Consider the following 18,008-nt stretch of genomic DNA (forward strand, 5'->3'; position numbering starts at 1 on the left):
ATCAGAAATAGCTGCAGGTTTTTATTAAGCATCTGTAGAAACAATCAGGAAAATTAATTATTTTTAGCTGTTTTAATTATTAAAACTTTTAGCTTCTCATTTGGTGGCACTGACTAAAACATATCAGTTTCTGATTTAAATTTTAGCATCTCCTCTAAGTTTGTAGGTAAAACAAAAGGTAAAACCTTGTTAGGCAAGAGCACAGGTTACATCCATAGGCATATAAAAAGAATTCAAGCAGCTTTTTTACTTTTTCTTTAGACAATAATGGCAGATATTTTGTATTGAATAATCTGCAAAAAGTTATTAAATGATTGGTATAAAGCTACAGATGAGGAGGATTTGGAATTTCATTAAAATGTTTTCATTAAATGCAATTTTTAGGGCACTGGATTCATGAAGAAGAAAAGTGAGATAATCAGAGCATTTTATATTTGAAGCTGATGCATTAAAGACTGGAAACACCTATCTGTACCTAAGGAAATAAGCTGATTACTTCTGCCTTCTGTTCCTTCCAAAACTTTACAGGTAGCAGATCTCAGCCTCAATATTTTTTTTTTGACTCAGTGGAATAAGAAAAAGCTCTCCAACTTTAAAAAAATCACCATTAATAAACTAATTAATACTTTTTAATTATTTTTTTTTCCAGTTTCAGTCTCTCCATGCCCCTGCAGGTGATGACCCTGATGTCAGCAGCTCCCTGTGCACAAGCTCCACGTATCTCAAGAGTGGTGTCTGCCCCTGCACTGCCCTGACTCTGCTTTGCACTAATAAATACATATCCCTTATATTTTATACTATATGATATATATCAGGGGGTTGCAAATAGATGATCTTTAAGGCCTCTTCCAACTCAAACCATCCTATGAGTTTATATTATTAAGATATATAACAGATGAATAATATATAGGATATAAAAACCTATAATATCTATAATAATGTTAATAATAATGTCTATAATAATATCTATAGTATAGTAAAGAGACCAATACATTAAAGACTTAACATTTCAAATTTAAGGTGTTTGATTTATTAAAAAAAACCCAAATTTTTGTGATGTAGGCTAAAAAGAACAGGATGCAGCAGACTCAACAACCAAGCTTCCCAGAGACACATTTGAAGCATGCAGGTGCTTTGGTGCTGAAGCAGAAGAACTATTGAAAAAGGAAACAGAAATAAAGATCCAAGCATGAGTTTAGGACCTGTGTAAGATAATTATCCCCCCCCCAAACCCCAAATCCCTCTGGGTTTGCCTGCCTGCCTCACAGGCACTCCATGGACAAAAGGCAGATTTCTCTTGCTCTCAGAGCTGAAGAGCTGATGCTGCAGGGAAGAGCAAACCAGATTTTATTCTTCCTCAAGGACCTGGAGCTGAAGAGCCACTTCAGCCCTGCCAGCAGCCTCCACTCTTGCTGGAGGAGGAGGAGGAGGAGGATGAGGAGGAGAAGGAGGAGGAGAAGGGAGGAAGAAGAAGAGAGCGTGGCTTGGCTCAACAATCCCAGTTGAGTCTTCATGGCCACCAGAAGAAAACAGGAAGCAAGCAAATGGGAATGATAACCATAAAAAAAAAAAGAAGGAAAAATAACCAAACCCAACCAAAAAAAACAACAAAAAAACCCAAACAAAAAATAACACACCCCCCCCCCTTAAAAAAACCCAAAACAAAACCCATTAAAAAAAAACAAATCCAAACCCAACCAAACAAAAAATACAAACAAACAAAACCAAACAAACCCAAAAATGGGCACTTTGGCTATAACCTCCTGTTGTCCTTCCCATCAAATGGGACTTGAGCAGCAGGCAACCCCAGTATTTCCATGGATCTGAAATGCCAGCTGTAAGGATGAGCAGGCAGCATCCTCACCCCTTCTACATGCATTGAATGCTGCTTCTCACAAGCCCTCACATCCACCTGGGCCCTCCCACCCCTGTTTTACCCCTTGTCTAAAATTCTTGTATTGAAAAGTCAAAGAAGGGATGGTCCAGTCTGGACAAGGAGTATTGAGGATGCAGCTGGTCCTGAGTGTGTCCTCCTGGAATGGAGATGTCCAAGAAGGTAACTACCATGGATATGTCCCATAAGGACACCACATCTATAGGACACTGAGTTTCTGCCTCTCTCCTGTTAAATCAGGACCTGTGAAGGTCACCAGTGCTTGGAAGAGGTGTCCTGCAGGTGTCCCAGGGCCATGCCACCTCCACTCCTCTCTTTAGGAGGACCAAGGTGACCTTGTGGTGGGGTCCCCCAGGGTGGTGGCAGGAATCTTGGTGGGTCTGGACACTGGGGATGGGGACAGCCAACCCACAAGGGCTTGGAAAGGGACTGAGGAACACCTGACCTTGCACACCTACATCTCCTTCCCGAGTAAGTTTGGTAATTAATGCAATGGCTCCACGTCAAGTTATCCCAGAGCAGGGCAACAAGCAGCACAACTCATGACTGATCAATAAGACACAGGCGCAGCTGCACTCCCTGCCCTGCACTCACACCTTCCTAACAGCAAGCTGTAAAAACTGTGCTTCCAGCCATTAAAAATCAGAATTTTGACTCCCAATGTCTTTGCAAGTGGAAAGGGTGTATTAGGTAGACCCATTATTTGATTCAGAATCTTTGGAAAATAAGTACACCTTAATCGGGGTGGCTGAAATAACCAGTGCCTACATCCCCTAAAAAACCCAAAACTGTAAGAACTGTCTTTCCAGCCATTAAAAATCTGAATTCTGACTCCCAGTGTCTTTGAAAGGGTGTATTAGTTAGACCCATTATTTCATTATTTGATCCAGAATCCTTAGAAAATAAGTACACCTTAATAGGGCAGCTGTAATAACCAGTGCCTACACGCCCCAAAAACCCCAAAACTCTAAGAACTGTGTTTCCAGCCATTAAAAATCAGAATTTTTACTCCCAGTGTCTCTGCAAGTGGAAAGGGTGTATTAGGTAGACCCATTATTTGATTCAGAATCCTTGGAAAATAAGTACACCTTAATCGGGGTGGCTGAAATAACCAGTGCCTACACCCCTAGAAAAACCCCAAAACTGTAAGAACTGTGCTTCTAGCCATTAAAAATCAGAATTTTTACTCCCAGTGTCTTTGCAAGTGGAAAGGGTGTATTAGGTAGACCCATTATTTGATTCAGAATCCTTGGAAAATAAGTACACCTTAATCAGGGTGGCTGTAATAACCAGTGCCTACTCCCACCCTCACAAAAAAAAGCTGTAAAAACTGTGCTTCCAGCCATTAAAAATCAGAATTTTGACTCCCAATGTCTTTGCAAGGGTGTATTAGTTAGACCCATTATTTCATTGTTTGATCCAGAATCCTTAGAAAATAAGTACACCTTAATAGGGCAGCTGTAATAACCAGTGCCTACACGCCCCAAAAAACCCTAAAACTGTAAGAACTGTGCTTCTAGACATTAAAAATCAGAATTTTGACTCTCAGTGTCTTTGCAAGGGTGTATTAGTTAGACCCATTATTTCATTGTTTGATTCAGAATCCTTGGAAAATAAGTACACCTTAATCAGAGCAGCTGTAATAACCAGTGCCTACACCCCCCAAAAAACCCCAAACCTGTAAGAACTGTGCTTCCAGCCATTAAAAATCAGAATTTTGACTCCCAATGTCTCTGCAAGTGGAAAGGGTGTATTAGGTAGACCCATTATTTGATTCAGAATCCTTCAAAAACAAGTACACCTTAATCAGGGCGGCTGCAACAACCAGTGCCTACACACCCAGACAAACCCCAAAACTGTAAGAACTGTGCTTCTAGCCATTAAAAATCAGAATTTTTACTCCCAGTGTCTTTGCAAGTGGAAAGGGTGTATTAGTTAGACCCATTATTTGATTTAGAATCCTTAGAAAATAAGTACACCTTAATCGGGGTGGCTGTAGTAACCAGTGCCTACTCCTCCCCTCCAAAAAAAAGCTGTAAAAACTGTGCTTCCAGCCATTAATAATCAGAATTTTGACTCCCAGTGTCTTTGCAAGGGTGTATTAGTTAGACCCATTATTTCATTGTTTGATCCAGAATCCTTAGAAAATAAGTACACCTTAATAGGGCAGCCGTAGTAACCAGTGCCTACACCCCCAGAAAAACCCTAAAACTGTAAGAACTGTGCTTCTAGACATTAAAAATCAGAATTTTGACTCTCAGTGTCTTTGCAAGGGTGTATTAGTTAGACCCATTATTTGATTCAGAATTTGATTCAGAATCCTTAGAAAATAAGTACACCTTAATCGGGGCGGCTGTAATAACCAGTGCCTACACACTCAGAAAACCCCCCAGACTGTAAGAACTGTGTTTCCAGCCATTAAAAATCAGGATTTTGACTCTCAGTGTCTTTGCAAGGGTGTATTAGTTAGACCCATTATTTCAATGTTTGATTCAGAATCCTTGGAAAATAAGTACACCTTGATCGGGCAGCTGTAGTAACCAGTGCCTACACCCCTAGAAAAACCCCAAAACTCTAAGAACTGTGCTTCCAGCCATTAAAAATCAGAATTTTTACTCCCAGTGTCTTTGCAAGTGGAAAGGGTGTATTAGGTAGACCCATTATTTGATTCAGAATCCTTGGAAAATAAGTACACGTTAATCGGGGTGGCTGAAATAACCAGTGCCTACACACCCAGACAAACCCCAAAACTGTAAGAACTGTGCTTCTAGACATTAAAAATCAGAATTTTGACTCCCAGTGTCTTTGCAAGGGTGTATTAATTAGACCCATTATTTCATTATTTGATTCAGAATCCTTGGAAAATAAGTACACCTTAATTAGGTGGCTGTAATAACCAGTGCTTATTCCCCCCCCCAAAAAAAAGAATCCCAGCTCTCGGTAGAAACAGACTCCAGTTATTCAAATGTTTCATAAGTCTAGAAACTGACTCCAGTTATTTAAATGTTTTATAAGTTGGGTTGTTGGGTTTTTTTTTCTTTCCTTAAAGGCGGTAATTGCAGAAAAAAACTTTTCCTAATCTGACATTTGGTTAAAACCCCCTTATTAGAAATTATGCCGCGGCGGAAAAAAAAAAAAAAAAAAGACTGAAATATAAAATACAGGGGAAAAAAAAAAAAAATATCTAAAAATGAGCTGGTTTCACAATTACAGAGTCAGCCCATGCAGCCCCTTCCCTATTGTAGAGAGTGGCATAAACCCTCCGGCGGCCTATCAGCTCCCTGGCAGGCAGGAGGCTGCGCTATTCAAAGCGAGAGATACAAGCTGCAGGGCAAAAACCTGGCAGCTCCCATCTGACCCCCCAATCCCCGGCTGGTGACAGCTCCAAGCTCCATGGCAAATTAGCCCTTCTCACATGACAATTGGAGGAGACAGATTCCATTAGCAGTATCTGAAATTGAGTGGAGAGCTGCTCCGTTATCAGACTTGACTCATAAGCGCCGCTATTAATCAGGGCTATGATAGCATTTATATATTTCAAGCTATCTGCCTCCGCTCTGATATTCTCCTACAAAGGGTTGATGGGACTTAGGGAAGGGAACAATGGAGCTTTCTGGGCAAAGCAGAGTAAATCAAGAAAGTCTGTGACTTCCGCACATTCTGAAGGGATTGCGGTTTACATAAATTTTCTCCCCATTGGAGATTGAGCTCTTCCTCATCTTACACATGGGATTTAGTTGTCACTCAATGGTAACAGCTGTGAAAAGGTGAAGCGGCCCACCGCTCGGAATATTGCCTCTGCTTTTAAAGCAATTAACCCATGAACAGGAGGATACCTGGTGATATCAAAGGGATTAAGCCAGGCAGTGCATTATTAACATTTCCTTGAACTAATTCTAACTCTGACTAGCTGTCAGAAAAGACTCTTCAGTCTTAAAAAAAAAAAGAACTCTTTTTTTTTTTTTTTTTTTTTCTCCCTGCTTTCGCCCCCACCTCCTCTCCCCTCCTTCAAAACCAAGTAGAGTTATTGCAGCATAATGTACCTACTTGAGAGCAAAAATGCAAATGAACAGATTGGGTAATGTCTCAGAAAAGAGTGAACTCAGTGCCCGTTTATTACGGGGACAAAGGGGGAAAATACTACGGGGATGAAAGAAAAAAAAAGATCTGATCAATTAGTCAGAGGTCACAGGAGATACTCTTCTAAAAGCAAATGAATACTCGAGTACCTTCCTTTCTTCTCTCCCTCCTAAAACTTCCAAACTACTTGTTACTAAGAGCAGCTGCTTTGGAAGCAGCCAAGACCTTCGTGCTGTGCTACGAGGGTGATAATCTATGATAATCTGCAATATGGAAAAATTCCAATAATCCCTGAGAGGAGATTCCTCCTTCCCTGAAGTCCAGTATTTTAACTTTCCACGATGGGCACAAGGGCACCAACATGCCAAGTGAGAGCAATCCTCTTCTCATCCCTCCAACTTCTCCAAAACATCCCCCCAAAACGAGTCAAACTATCTGGGGACAACTGCTCCAGCAAAGCCCTGTACCTGAGGGACCCAGAGTATTTCACCACAAATTGCAGGCAGCAGACACCTTTTCCCAGGTTAGTTTTAAGGGAGCATCAGGCTTGTGGTCCATCTGGGGAGGACAACAAAACTGACCCATCCTCCTCCAGGGTGCTCCAAACATCCCTGGTCCTTCTCAGGGACCTCCCCACGAGAGCTCCAGGACACAGAGCACTGGAGCAAGAAAGCTGAGGGTGGTCAGGATGGTCAAGTGCAATTTCCAGAACCTCTTGATGATTTTAAAAATGATCAAATAACTTGGATGATGATGATGATTTCAAAGTTATTCATCAAATAAGGATGATGTTGATGATTTTCAACATGCCTGCTGCTCTGTTTTGTTGCAAGTGGGAGAAGAGCTGGCTTCAGTTTTTATACACATCCACAGTGGGCTGCTTGGAAGGTTTATGGGACAGAAAGTATATATATATGCTAAAAAAACAAACAAAAAAAGAATATATATATATATATACACATATATATATATTTTTTTTAGACCAAAACTTAACATGATACCCAGAACAACAAACCAAAGAGATGTGAACTGCTTAATTTAATGCAACATTTTCCTCCCTTCCAAAAACCTGTGTGCAACTCAGCCAGAATTAACCAGGCAAAAACTTACCAAAGCAACAACACCTTCTAGTCTGCTACTGCCTCTGCAGTAAATTAGCTCAGCACATTTAGATATGGCCAAATTATGAAAGGTGTACACCAAAAAAAACAAATAAAAAAATTGGACTTAAAGCAGGGGAAAGCATCCTATTTCTCTTTGCAACAGGGAATGCAAAGAAGGCATTGCCTGTGCAGAAAATGACACTTTGACAATCATATTATGAGAGGATAATTGGTTTACTTTGTAAACTTGCTATGCTTCGCCTCCCACAGTAAAACAAATAAATAGTTGTTTAAAGAAACAATCCTATAGCCCCACTTGCTGCGTCCTGAAAACATAAAGCTGCTCCCCTCCCTCTTCCACACTGAAGATGAATTATTTGCCTCAGTTACAATCCGTCTGAGAAAACTCTTTGTAAATGCCATTTTAGGATAATTACAAGCAATTTATCGAGAGGGGGAGAAAAAAAAAAAACCAAACCAAAACCAAACATATCTGGGAAATAATTCAGAGGAGAAAAGCGCTCGCTCAGCCAGAGCCTGGATTACTGACAAAAGGGTTTTTTGCACTGATGCAGTTTGAAATAACTTTAAGAAGCACAATCCGGACTTAAAAATCAATCATGAAATGAAGAATCTGATAGAATATGATAAAATAAATAAAGGAACAAGATGCTGGGGTTGCTGCCCGGAGCATCCCACCAGCCATCACCCGGCAGAGGAGAAATCCGAGGAATAAATTCGATCCCAATCCCACACGTGCCGTAAGATCCCAAATGAACCACGACTCCTTCCCTAAGCAGTAGAAAAAAAAAACCAAAAACCTGTCCTGCCCAGCCAAGGAATAAACTGGGTAAATGGTTCTTAAATATAAAGAGTCAGGGGGGAAAAAAAGGGAGAGATTTTACTGTACGGGGATGCCGGGAGGCGCGGAAAAAAAAGAAGGAACCACGGGCGAAGGGTAACCAGCAACCTTGCCCGGCTGGTGGGGAGAAAAGAAAGGTTTTAGAGGTTAAGTTCAGGTCAGACAACAAATGAAATTGTAACAACCCAACTGACATTGTATAATGTCTTCTTCCACTGGATCAATAGGGCAGCGTCAGCCCCATTACCATAGAGATGGCTTCCTCCCCGCCAAGGGGGGCTTTTGTTTGAGGAGAGAGATTTGCCACTTGAACCGTGGTGCTCCCGAAGGATGTGTACTTCATCAATTATTTGTGTTCCTAACATCTACATATTTTCATATTAGCACCCATGTTTCCAGCAGCACACAGTGGGGATGCTTCTTTTTTTCCTCTGGTACCTCACAGGGGTGACCCCGTCAGCTAAATTTTAAGGAAAGCACAAAAATGAGGGGGAATTCGATAGGTTTCCATCCTTTGTAAGTACAGACAAACCCGGTTCAAACCCAAACCCTTTGCCCTCAGATATTTAGGGATTTCACTCCATAAACACTTTCTGAACGATAGTTTTTCTCTTTAAAAATGGGTGGTAATAGAAAGAAAAAAAACTTCTTTCGCTGAACGAATGTCATGGAAAAAAAATCAGCCCAATTCTAAGGTGCTTAAAAGGAAAAAGGGAATATTCTAATTTGGAAATAAAACTGACCCGTCCCACCTTACAATTCATTAAAAAAAGAAAAAAAAATCAAATTGCTGCTAGGCTGAATAATTGATTCTGTCAGTGCCTTGCATGTATGAAATAATTTTCTGTAAGTCTTAATAGTTTCTATCATCTCTCAGTTTCGGGTTTTCCGTCCTTTCCTCCAAGTTTTATACCTGACAGAAGCAACATCTTCCAAATCCAATCAACCAAAAATAACAGAAAAAAATTAAAATTGCTAAAAGTGGCAAAATAATTCCCCAAATTAACCTGTGGTTTCTCCCCTGCATTCTTATTTCTCTAAAGCAACAATTATAGAATTTCATACGCACAAATCGGGGGCATAAGAAAGGGTCATGCTGGTGCTAGAACTAAGAAGTGGGGCAGATCTTCACAGTAACTCAAATAATGGGCACAGCCATAATTTAAATAAAAATAAATTAAGGATTCAAAACATTCAGTGACTCCTTGGAGGAGTTTTTCTTTTTTTTTTAATATAATCAAAATGAGTTCTGCTCTGACACTGCACCAGGCAGTGTGCACGGGAGGGCAGCCCCACTTCCAGTTCCCCAAATAGGCTGTAAAATGCAGGATATTAAATTAATTAACACCGACTTAATTACAGGTATTACCCAACAGTAAAAGCAAGCACTTGAAATGCCTGTGACATTATTTAGGAATTATTTCAGCAATTCCAGCCAGCGTGCTCAGAAGCAGATGCACACTGAAGGTGATGAGCAGGGGAAGATGCAGCTGGATAGAGGGACCTCATGGACCCAACTTTAAATGAGCTCAGGGCTCTAGGGCATGCAGGATTTGCCCTCTTCCCCCACCCCACTTATTCCTGCTTTTATTTCTAGGATGCACTTGCTCCTTGGAAAGGTTTTCCCAAGGGCTGGCATGGCTGTGGAAACGGGTGGGAGAGAAAAGGACTCCTGTCAAAACAATCTCACCCCGATGCTCCCTGATATAATTTCTGATTTTGCCTCCAAACCTGCCCTACTTTTTCCCCTGCAAAAGACCATCTCAAATTGTTTGTACGGGCTGTGATAATCCTCTCAAATATGGGTCAGGCTGAGGTTAAGAGCAGCCAGAACTCCCACATCAAAGCCGAGAAGGGTTAACAAACCCCCCACTCCCCCCCAAGCACGTGTGCATCCCGATTGTTCCCTCTTTCCCAAGGTCTAGAGGAAGGCTTTGACCAGAGTGTCCCCCACCTCCCAGCAGACACCAGTACCACCTATACTGGGAGAAGGTGACCAGCAGTGATGCTCAGCCAGGTCTTTGGGTACCACCAGTGGGCAAGTGCCCACCCGTCTCGTCCGTGAGCTGCGATTAAACCAAGTTCCTGGTTTCCTGATAGGTGAAGCTCATCCTGTTAATTTAAACAGACCATCTGCATCTTTCCTGCCCGACAAACTTCATTAGTTCTGGTTAGTTAAACCAAGTGGTGATTTGTGATAATGAGCCTGAACAACCTGTCACAGCGGCGTTAAGGGGAAGGGAGCACTTTTGTAATTGTTATTATTTTTATTGTTATTTAACAGAAAGAGAAAAAAAAAAAAAAGTGAAAAAAAAGAAAAAAGAAAAAGCTTTTGTGCATGAAAGAAGGTCAAATTCACATTAAAGCACTGTTGGGTTAAGCAGAGGAACTAATTACAGTTGGAAAGGGAGGGGGGCAACGCTGGTCCGAAGAGCAGAAGGGAACAGAGAGAAACATCCCGAGCCGAGGGGAGAAAACCTCATGCCAACCAAAGAGAAAACACCCCAAACTTTACCTGAAAACCGTGTAAAAAAGCAAAGAGGCAGCAGCTGCTCCCACCAAACCACAGAGGAGATTGACCCGGGAGGCAGGAGAGCCGACAGGCAGCAGCCCCATGGCCAGTCTGGCCAGCAGTGTGAAGAGGGGATAGCCAGGAGGGTGGGCGACCTGGGGACAGAGATGACATTAGGATGAAAAGGGGTGAAATGCCAGGAAACACTGGGATTTTAGGAAATCAAAAGGAGAGAGCAGCACGATGGGGTCCAGCAGCAGGAGCCAGGGTGTCTCCGAGCAGTGCTGCTCCCCGACCCATCCCTTGGGTCCAGTTTGAACTCTGTAAATAGAATTTTTTTTTATTTTTTTTTTTCCTTAGTGGATTTGGCTCCACGCCTCGTCCATCATAATGAGGCGGCGAGAAAAGGAGGTGCCACGTTTCATTAGAGGGTTTTAAAGGGCTCCTTGTTTGGGTTCACAGTATATTAGGGTCATTCAAGAGGTTGATTTTTTTTTTCTTGTTGTTGTTTATTTTTATTTTTTTTTTTAAAAAAAGCAGCTTCTCAACTATTTTATTGGTTAGCAAGTTGAAAGACCACACTGCTATCGGATTACCACCGTGCTGACAGTCCTAAGGTCTTGCCTAAAGGGATCATGCACCATAATAAAGTTTATTAAATAATAAAACTTATTAAAATTGTTAACCCGATTTATTTTATTCTCCCCAGCTTATACAAAATTTGGGTTGATAATAAGCCAGCTACTGTATATACAGTAAAGCCTTTGCTTTATAATTTAGTTTAATTGGATTTAAAACTTGAAGTAAATTGTCGCGTGCTGTACTTATAAGTTAGTAAAAACTGTGGTTTGAAAATAAATTAATCTACTTTACTCCATGCTTAATTAAACTTCCTTAATTCCTAAAACTGTTAATGAGAGCATTGATTAAACAATAAAACTAATACTTACTCCAAGCTCATATGCGGCTGTGATCAGCTCCCCTGTGAAAAAATAATGTAAAACCAATAATTACTATTAGGAAATGACACTCCTCCAAAGTTTTCAAAATCCAAATGCTTGCATTGGGGTTTTGCATTAATTTGACTGGATAAAACTGTAAATCTGTAGAGATTTAACAGCATGAAATTTTCTAAGAATATTTTCTCCCTCTGATGTCACTGCACAAAATATCTTTTGTATGTTTTCGTGAGACTTTTATGAATAGATAAAGTGAAAGGATAGGTAGGTTTGGGTAAAGAATGGCCCGAGACATTCCAAATGCAGACAATTTCTGCACGTGTATTTTTCATTTAAAACCAATTGGCTCCATCACTTCCAAGCACCACAGTTTGCAACGCTTAAGCTGCATTGTCTCGTAGCCTGGTTGTGTCTCATTTCAAGAAAAAACATTAAAATGCACAGCTTTAGAGTTTTAAAGAGGGAAAACATAACCACTGATCATGCAAATCAGCATCCACATATCTGGGAACGTTGCTCTCCCTTGATGCTAAAGCAATTTTTGCAGCTTCTGCTTCCCTAGTAGCTCTTTTTTTTACCTGCTGCCCCCATTAGAAACACCATTTAGGTTTTGCATTTCATTTGTATTTTACAGCAGGACAAATAACTGCCAGGAGAAGATCCATGCTAGCCTAACACTTAATAACACTTGACATTTTTAGAGCACTTGACACTGAAACATTTTGCAACGCTCCTGAAGGATGTGTACTAAATACATTCAGTAGGAGCAAGCACATTTAGGGACAAAGGGCATAGCCAAGGCAAGGCAAAATTCAGAATTACAGCTGGTTTCCCTTCACATTTCATGGTCCAATTTTGTGGAGCCTGATCTTACTGGTCCTGCAAGTGTCAAGGTCATGGTGGTTTTGTCCCATCGTGAGATGCTAAAGATGCAAAATGAAGGGCACTGCTGCCTTGAAATGCTGAATTCAAAGTATTTTAATTTCTGCAGAATTCCTTCCTTGCCATCCAAAGCACAGGGCAAGTGTACAAAAGGCACCTTTAAATCTTAAATTGAGCAGTGTGTTTTAAAATGAAGATGCCAGCCAACCCACTATTGTTCTTTGTCACTGCTGCAAAATCACAGCTATGTCCCCATGCCAGCCCAGGGGACAGCCCTGGCAGTCTGTGCAACAGCCTCTCTGATAGGGACATTACAACCCTAGCAAACACCACTGATTTTTAGTGCTCCTTTGTTTTTTTTTTAGGAAAGGTTCAACCTACTGCAAGACAGCCTGAATGAAAAAAAATCAAGTGCAATAAGATGTATGCAGTTCCAGGCCCTTGAGGCCAAGAAGGACATTGAGGGGCTGGAGTGTGTCCAGAGAAGGGAATGGAGCTGGGGAAGGGTCTGGAGCAGAAGTCTGCCCAGGAGCAGCTGAGGGAGCTGGGGGTGTTGATCCTGGAGCAGAGGAGGCTGAGGGGAGACCTTCTGGCTCTCTGCAACCCCCTGAGAGGAGGTTGGAGCCAGGGGGGGTCGGGCTCTGCTCCCAAGGAACAAGGGATGGGCCAAGAGGAAAGAGCCTCAAGTTGTGGCAGGGGAGGTTTAGGTTGGAGCTGGGGAACAATTTCTCCCTGGAAAGGGTTGTCAGGGCCTGGACATCCCCATCCCATCCCCATCTCTTTCTCATACCAATCCCTCTCCCCATCCCCTTAGTGGTGGCCTTGGCAGTGCTGGGTGAACAGTTGGCCCTGATGATCTTGAAAGGTTTTTTCCCAGCCAAAACAATTCCATTATTCCAGTCCAGGAATGGAAACTCCAGGGGAGGTTTGGGTTGGAGCTGGGGAACAATTTCTCCCTGGGAAGGGTTGTCAGGACCTGGCCCAGGCTGCCCAGGGCAGGGCTGGAGTCCCCATCATCCCTGGAGGGGTTTCAGAGCCCTGGAGATGTGGGGATGAGGGACATGGGGCAGGGGTGGCCTTGGCACTGCTGGACTCGATGACCTCAGAGGTCCTTTCCAACTAAAACAATTCCATGATCTTTGATCTAATCAAGGAAACCCCAAGTTCAGCATCCAGGGGTTCCCCAGCACGCCTGCACCTGGTTAATGGGGGATGCTCAGCACCCATCACATCCCAGGGATGCTGCTCCTGCCATGGCTTCACCTTCATCAAAGTCCTCCTAAACCAGCTACAAATTAAAACCAAATTCCTGCACTTTGCTATGAAATTGGTTTGTATCATGGGCAAGAATAACCCCAAAGAAATACAGGCACAAGCTGCTAAAATACTGCTGGATGCCACGGCACAGTCTTGCCTGGTAAGAATTAAAGGGGAGGAGAAGAAAAAGAAGAAAATGTGAGGGAAAAAAAAAAAAAAGTTGCCAGGTTGCAGACCTGTTGAATTCCACTGGGAAAAAAACCAAAAGGAGCACACAACACCCACCAGGTTAATTCTCCAGAATATCTGGGAATCACTCACACCCTCTCTGGGCTCCACAAGTGCAGACATGGGCTTTATAAATGAAGATTTGGGCTCTGTAAGTGCAGAGCACTATTATTAAATGGCAGAACACACCAACAAGGACTACAGCATCTGCAAACTTGATTTGAATACATTTCTAAGGAGAGAAAATGACCTGCTGCATCTTTTGCTGGCTCAAATTGAAGAACTCATTCCTGCATAATCTTGCTGTACCCACATTCCCAATTTTCTGGCTTGATTGCCCAGTAAGGTGTTGAGGCAACCCAGTACTGCCTGAAAACTGATTTAACCCCAGCAAGGTTGGGAGCAGAGATCTGAAACATCAGAATGTGGTTTTGGGTTTATTTTTCTTTTTTCCTTTTAACTTGAGTTTATTTTGCTTTTCAAGCTGTTTTAACATCCATGATGTTTCTGAATTAGCTCTAAAATCAATATAAAACCTCTCTCTCTCTCTCTCCACACACACTGAAGTTGTAAGAAATATGTGTATATTAAAAGCCCATTTATGTATAAGGAATTTTATGCATAGTTTGGATTCAAAACCAGCAGTGGCCACGAGGGATTGAGCTCTACAGACCCACTCAACCTCCTTTTGGGATGTGAAAGAAGGAAAATATACTGGGTACCTATTCCACCCCCCCAAAAAAAACCAGAGCATCCCCTAGAAAATCCCAGCCCTCCTTTTCCCAAACCCCTGCAGCACATACACTACAGAAGGGTCTTTTTCAGCAAGAACCTAAACCAGCAAAACCACAGAAGGAGCAACCAGGAGAATTTTGTCCCATCTGGTGGGATTAGCAGCACAAAAGGCAAAATATTGGATAGTTTGTCACTTCCAGCACATCTTGCTTCCAGACAGGCAAATCCAAGGATTTCAGGGTTGTGTTGGCTTCAGCCACTCAGGTCAGAGAAACTGATGGCCCAAACCCCAATCCCAGAATTATTTTGATTGGAAAAGACCTTTAGGATCATCAAGTCCAACACTTCACCCAGCACTGCCAAGGCCACCACTGTCCCTTGTCCTTCAGCACCACATCTCCAGGGCTTTAGGTATCTCCTCAAAGAATCTTTGAGGTTGGAGAAGACTTTCAAGGTCATCCCACATCTGGCAGGGTGGCACATCTGCCACCACCTGTCCCCAGGGCTGATTTTTTGGCTGAAATGCTCAGGTTAAAGGCAAACAAATCACTGTGAGGGAAATGGGCAGAGGGAGAGAGGACCAGGGCATCTCAGGGTGGCCTGAGGCCCCAAGGTGTGACAGGGATACAGCAGTCCCCATAGGGGGTTAAACCCTATGGGGTGACAGCAACACACCAGCCCCTTCAAAGCAACCCTGTGGGGTGACTGACAGCAACACACCAGCCCCTGGGGGGAGGGAGGACACCCTATGGGCTGACAACAACCCTATGGGGGCAACTCACCAGCCCCTATGGAGTGAGCAACCCTATAGGATGATAGTGATGCAGCAGCCCCTGTGAGGCAGAAAACATTGGGGTGACAGCAATGCAGGGGTCCTATGGAGTGAGCAACCCTGTGGGGTGACAGCAACCATGGGGTGATAGCAACACACCAGCCCCTATGGAGTCAGCAGCCCTATAGGGTGACAGCAACTCTACAGGTAGCAGCAAAGCACCAGCCCTTATAGATTAAATAACCTTATGGGGTGGCAGCAACACAGCAGTCCCTGTGGCAGAGAAACCCAATGGAGTGACAACAGCCCCATAGGGTGACAGCATCCCTATGGGGTCACAGCATCCCTATGGGGTCACAGCATCTCTATGGGGTCACAGCATCCCTATGGGGGTCACAGCATCCCTATGGGGGTCACAGCATCCCTATGGGGGTCACAGCATCCCTACGGGGTCACAGCATCCCTAGGGGATCACAGCATCCCTACGGGGTCACAGCATCCCTACGGGGTCACAGCATCCCTGTGGGCTCACAGCATCCGTATGGAGTCACACCATCCCCATGAAGTGACACCATCCCTATGGGGTCACACCATCCCTATGGGGTCATAGCATCCCTATGGGGTGACACCATCCCTATGAGGTCACAGCATCCCTGTGGGCTCATAGCATCTCTATGAGGTCACAGCATCGCTATGGGGTCATACCATCCCTACGGGGTGACACCATCCCTATGGGCTCACAGTACCCCTATGGGGTCACAGCATCCCTACGGGGTCACAGCATCCCTAGGGAGTCACAGCACTTCTATGGGGTCACAGCATCCCTATGGTGTGACACCATCCCTACGGCCTCACAGCATCTCTATGAGGTCAGAGCATCCCTATGGGGTCACACCATCCTTATGGGCTCACACCATTCCTACGGGGTCACAGCAACGCACCAGCCCAGCCCCTGCAGGATAACCACCCCTATATGGCTACTGAGACGCACCAGCCCCTAAGGGCTCTGCCCCCCCCCGGCATAGGGTGACCGCGATGCCCCCGCTCTTTGGGGACGCGGTTCCCCCCGGTGCCACCTCCCCGGTGCGGTGCCCCCTGGGCCGCCCTCCCCGGTTCACGGTGGTGCTGTCGGCGCTGGGTACGTTACCCGCATCCCCTCCGGGCAGGCCAGGGGGCAGCGTGGCCGTGTAGAGAGCGGCCACGGCAGCACCCACAGCCCCGGCGGTACCGCCCGGCCCGGCCCCGCTCCTCGGACCCATGTGTGCCGCCGCGCCGCCACTTCCGGGTTCGGCGGGCGGTACCACCCCAGCTGCCAAGAGAAGGGGGGGAGCAGCTCCTCCCTTCCAGCTTCCCCGCTCCCCTTCAGCAGCATCCAGGGAATTCCCGTGAATCGACGACGCTGAGAGAGGCAACGGGAGAACCGAGGGTTCTGCGCGGCCATTCAGCCCGGAATCCCGCCCTTTGGTTCCGTGTGCTCCCCCCCCTCAGAGGAGTTGGTACGGGCGGGAGGGCGGGGTGGGCAGTGAGGTGAGGGCGGAACTACCGCGGGGATGGGGGGGGCGGAGCGAAACCACCGCGGAGGCGGAGAAGGGGGGGGAGCAGCCGAACCGCGGCTCTGCCCGAACTCCCGGGAACCTCCCATCAGGGGGTCCGGACCGAGCAGGGTCCTGGGACAGAACTCCTTCTCTTTCATCCTCCTCATGGCTCCGGGGAGCGGAAGTTTGTGGCCGGATCGGGGCTGTTTGGAGCTGGTGGTGAAGGAAAGGATCAAGGGTTCGGTATCGGGAATGTGAAAAGCGGAGATTCCAGCTGTGGGAATAGTTAAGGAAGGGAAATGGCATCCTGAGATCTATCCGTAGAAGAGTAAAACACATCCATGGAAACAGTGGTGGGATTGGAGAAAAGAGCGGCGAGGCCGTACCTGGAGAATTGAGGCAGATTAAAGAGGGTTTGGGGACAAAAAAAAAAAAAAAAAAGGTGTAGAAGAGGGTAACTAGGATAATAAATAGCCTTATGGATTAGATCTAGGTGGAGATGTTAGAAAATCAGGTTTGCATTAATAAAAAAAGAACAAGAATGAGAAAAAAGAGAAAGAAAAGGAAAAGAAAAAGGAAAGGAAAAAGAGAAAAGGAAAAAGAAAGAAAAAGAAATAGAAAAAGAAAGAGAAAAAGAAAAAGGAAAAGAAGAAAAAGAAAATGAAAAGAGAAAGAAAAAGAAAAGAGGAAAAGAAAAAGGAAAGGAAGGAAAAAAGGAAAAGAAGAAAGAGAAAAAGGAAGAAAAAGAAAAAGAAGAAAAGAAAAGTGAAAAAGAAAAGGAAAACAAAAAGAAAAAGGAAAAGGAAAAGAAAAAGAAAGAAAAAGAAAAAGAAAGAAGAAAAAAGAAAAAGTAAAAGAAGGAAAAGGGAAAAAATGAAAAAAGAAAGAAGAGAAAAAGAAAAAGGGAAAAAAGAAAGAAAAAGAAAGAGAAAAAGGAAAAGAAGAAAAAGGAAAGAAAATGAAAAAGAAAAGGGAAAGGAAAAGGGAAAAAAAAGAAAAAGAGAAAGAGAAAGAGAAAGAAAAAGAAAAAGAAAAAGAAAAAGAAAAAGAAAAAGGAAAGAGAAAAGGAAAAGGAAAGAGAAAAGGAAAAAGAAAAGGAAAAGAAAAAGAAAAAGAAAAAGAAAAGAAAAGAAAAAGAAAAAGAAAAGAAAAAGAAAAGAAAAAGAAAAAGGAAGAGAAAAGGAAAAAG

At 43.7% G+C, this 18,008-nt stretch overlaps 1 protein-coding gene across 1 annotated transcript in view; it reads right to left on the reverse strand.

Moving 5' to 3' along the window:
• Nucleotides 1-16,986, reverse strand: part of TMEM260 (transmembrane protein 260) — a 37,360-nt gene extending 20,374 nt beyond the window's left edge. Inside the window, exons 1-4 of the mRNA XM_030452506.1 lie at nucleotides 16,893-16,986; nucleotides 16,432-16,593; nucleotides 11,402-11,433; nucleotides 10,455-10,606 (exon numbers count right to left, since the gene is read on the reverse strand). Coding sequence (XP_030308366.1) covers nucleotides 10,455-10,606; nucleotides 11,402-11,433; nucleotides 16,432-16,593; nucleotides 16,893-16,986 — 440 coding nt within the window. The remainder of the gene's footprint in view (nucleotides 1-10,454; nucleotides 10,607-11,401; nucleotides 11,434-16,431; nucleotides 16,594-16,892) is intronic.
• Between the last annotated feature and the right edge of the window lie 1,022 nt (nucleotides 16,987-18,008).

The sequence above is a fragment of the Calypte anna genome, chromosome 5A (assembly GCF_003957555.1).
Source record: "Calypte anna isolate BGI_N300 chromosome 5A, bCalAnn1_v1.p, whole genome shotgun sequence".
Taxonomy (NCBI): Eukaryota; Metazoa; Chordata; class Aves; order Apodiformes; family Trochilidae; genus Calypte; species Calypte anna.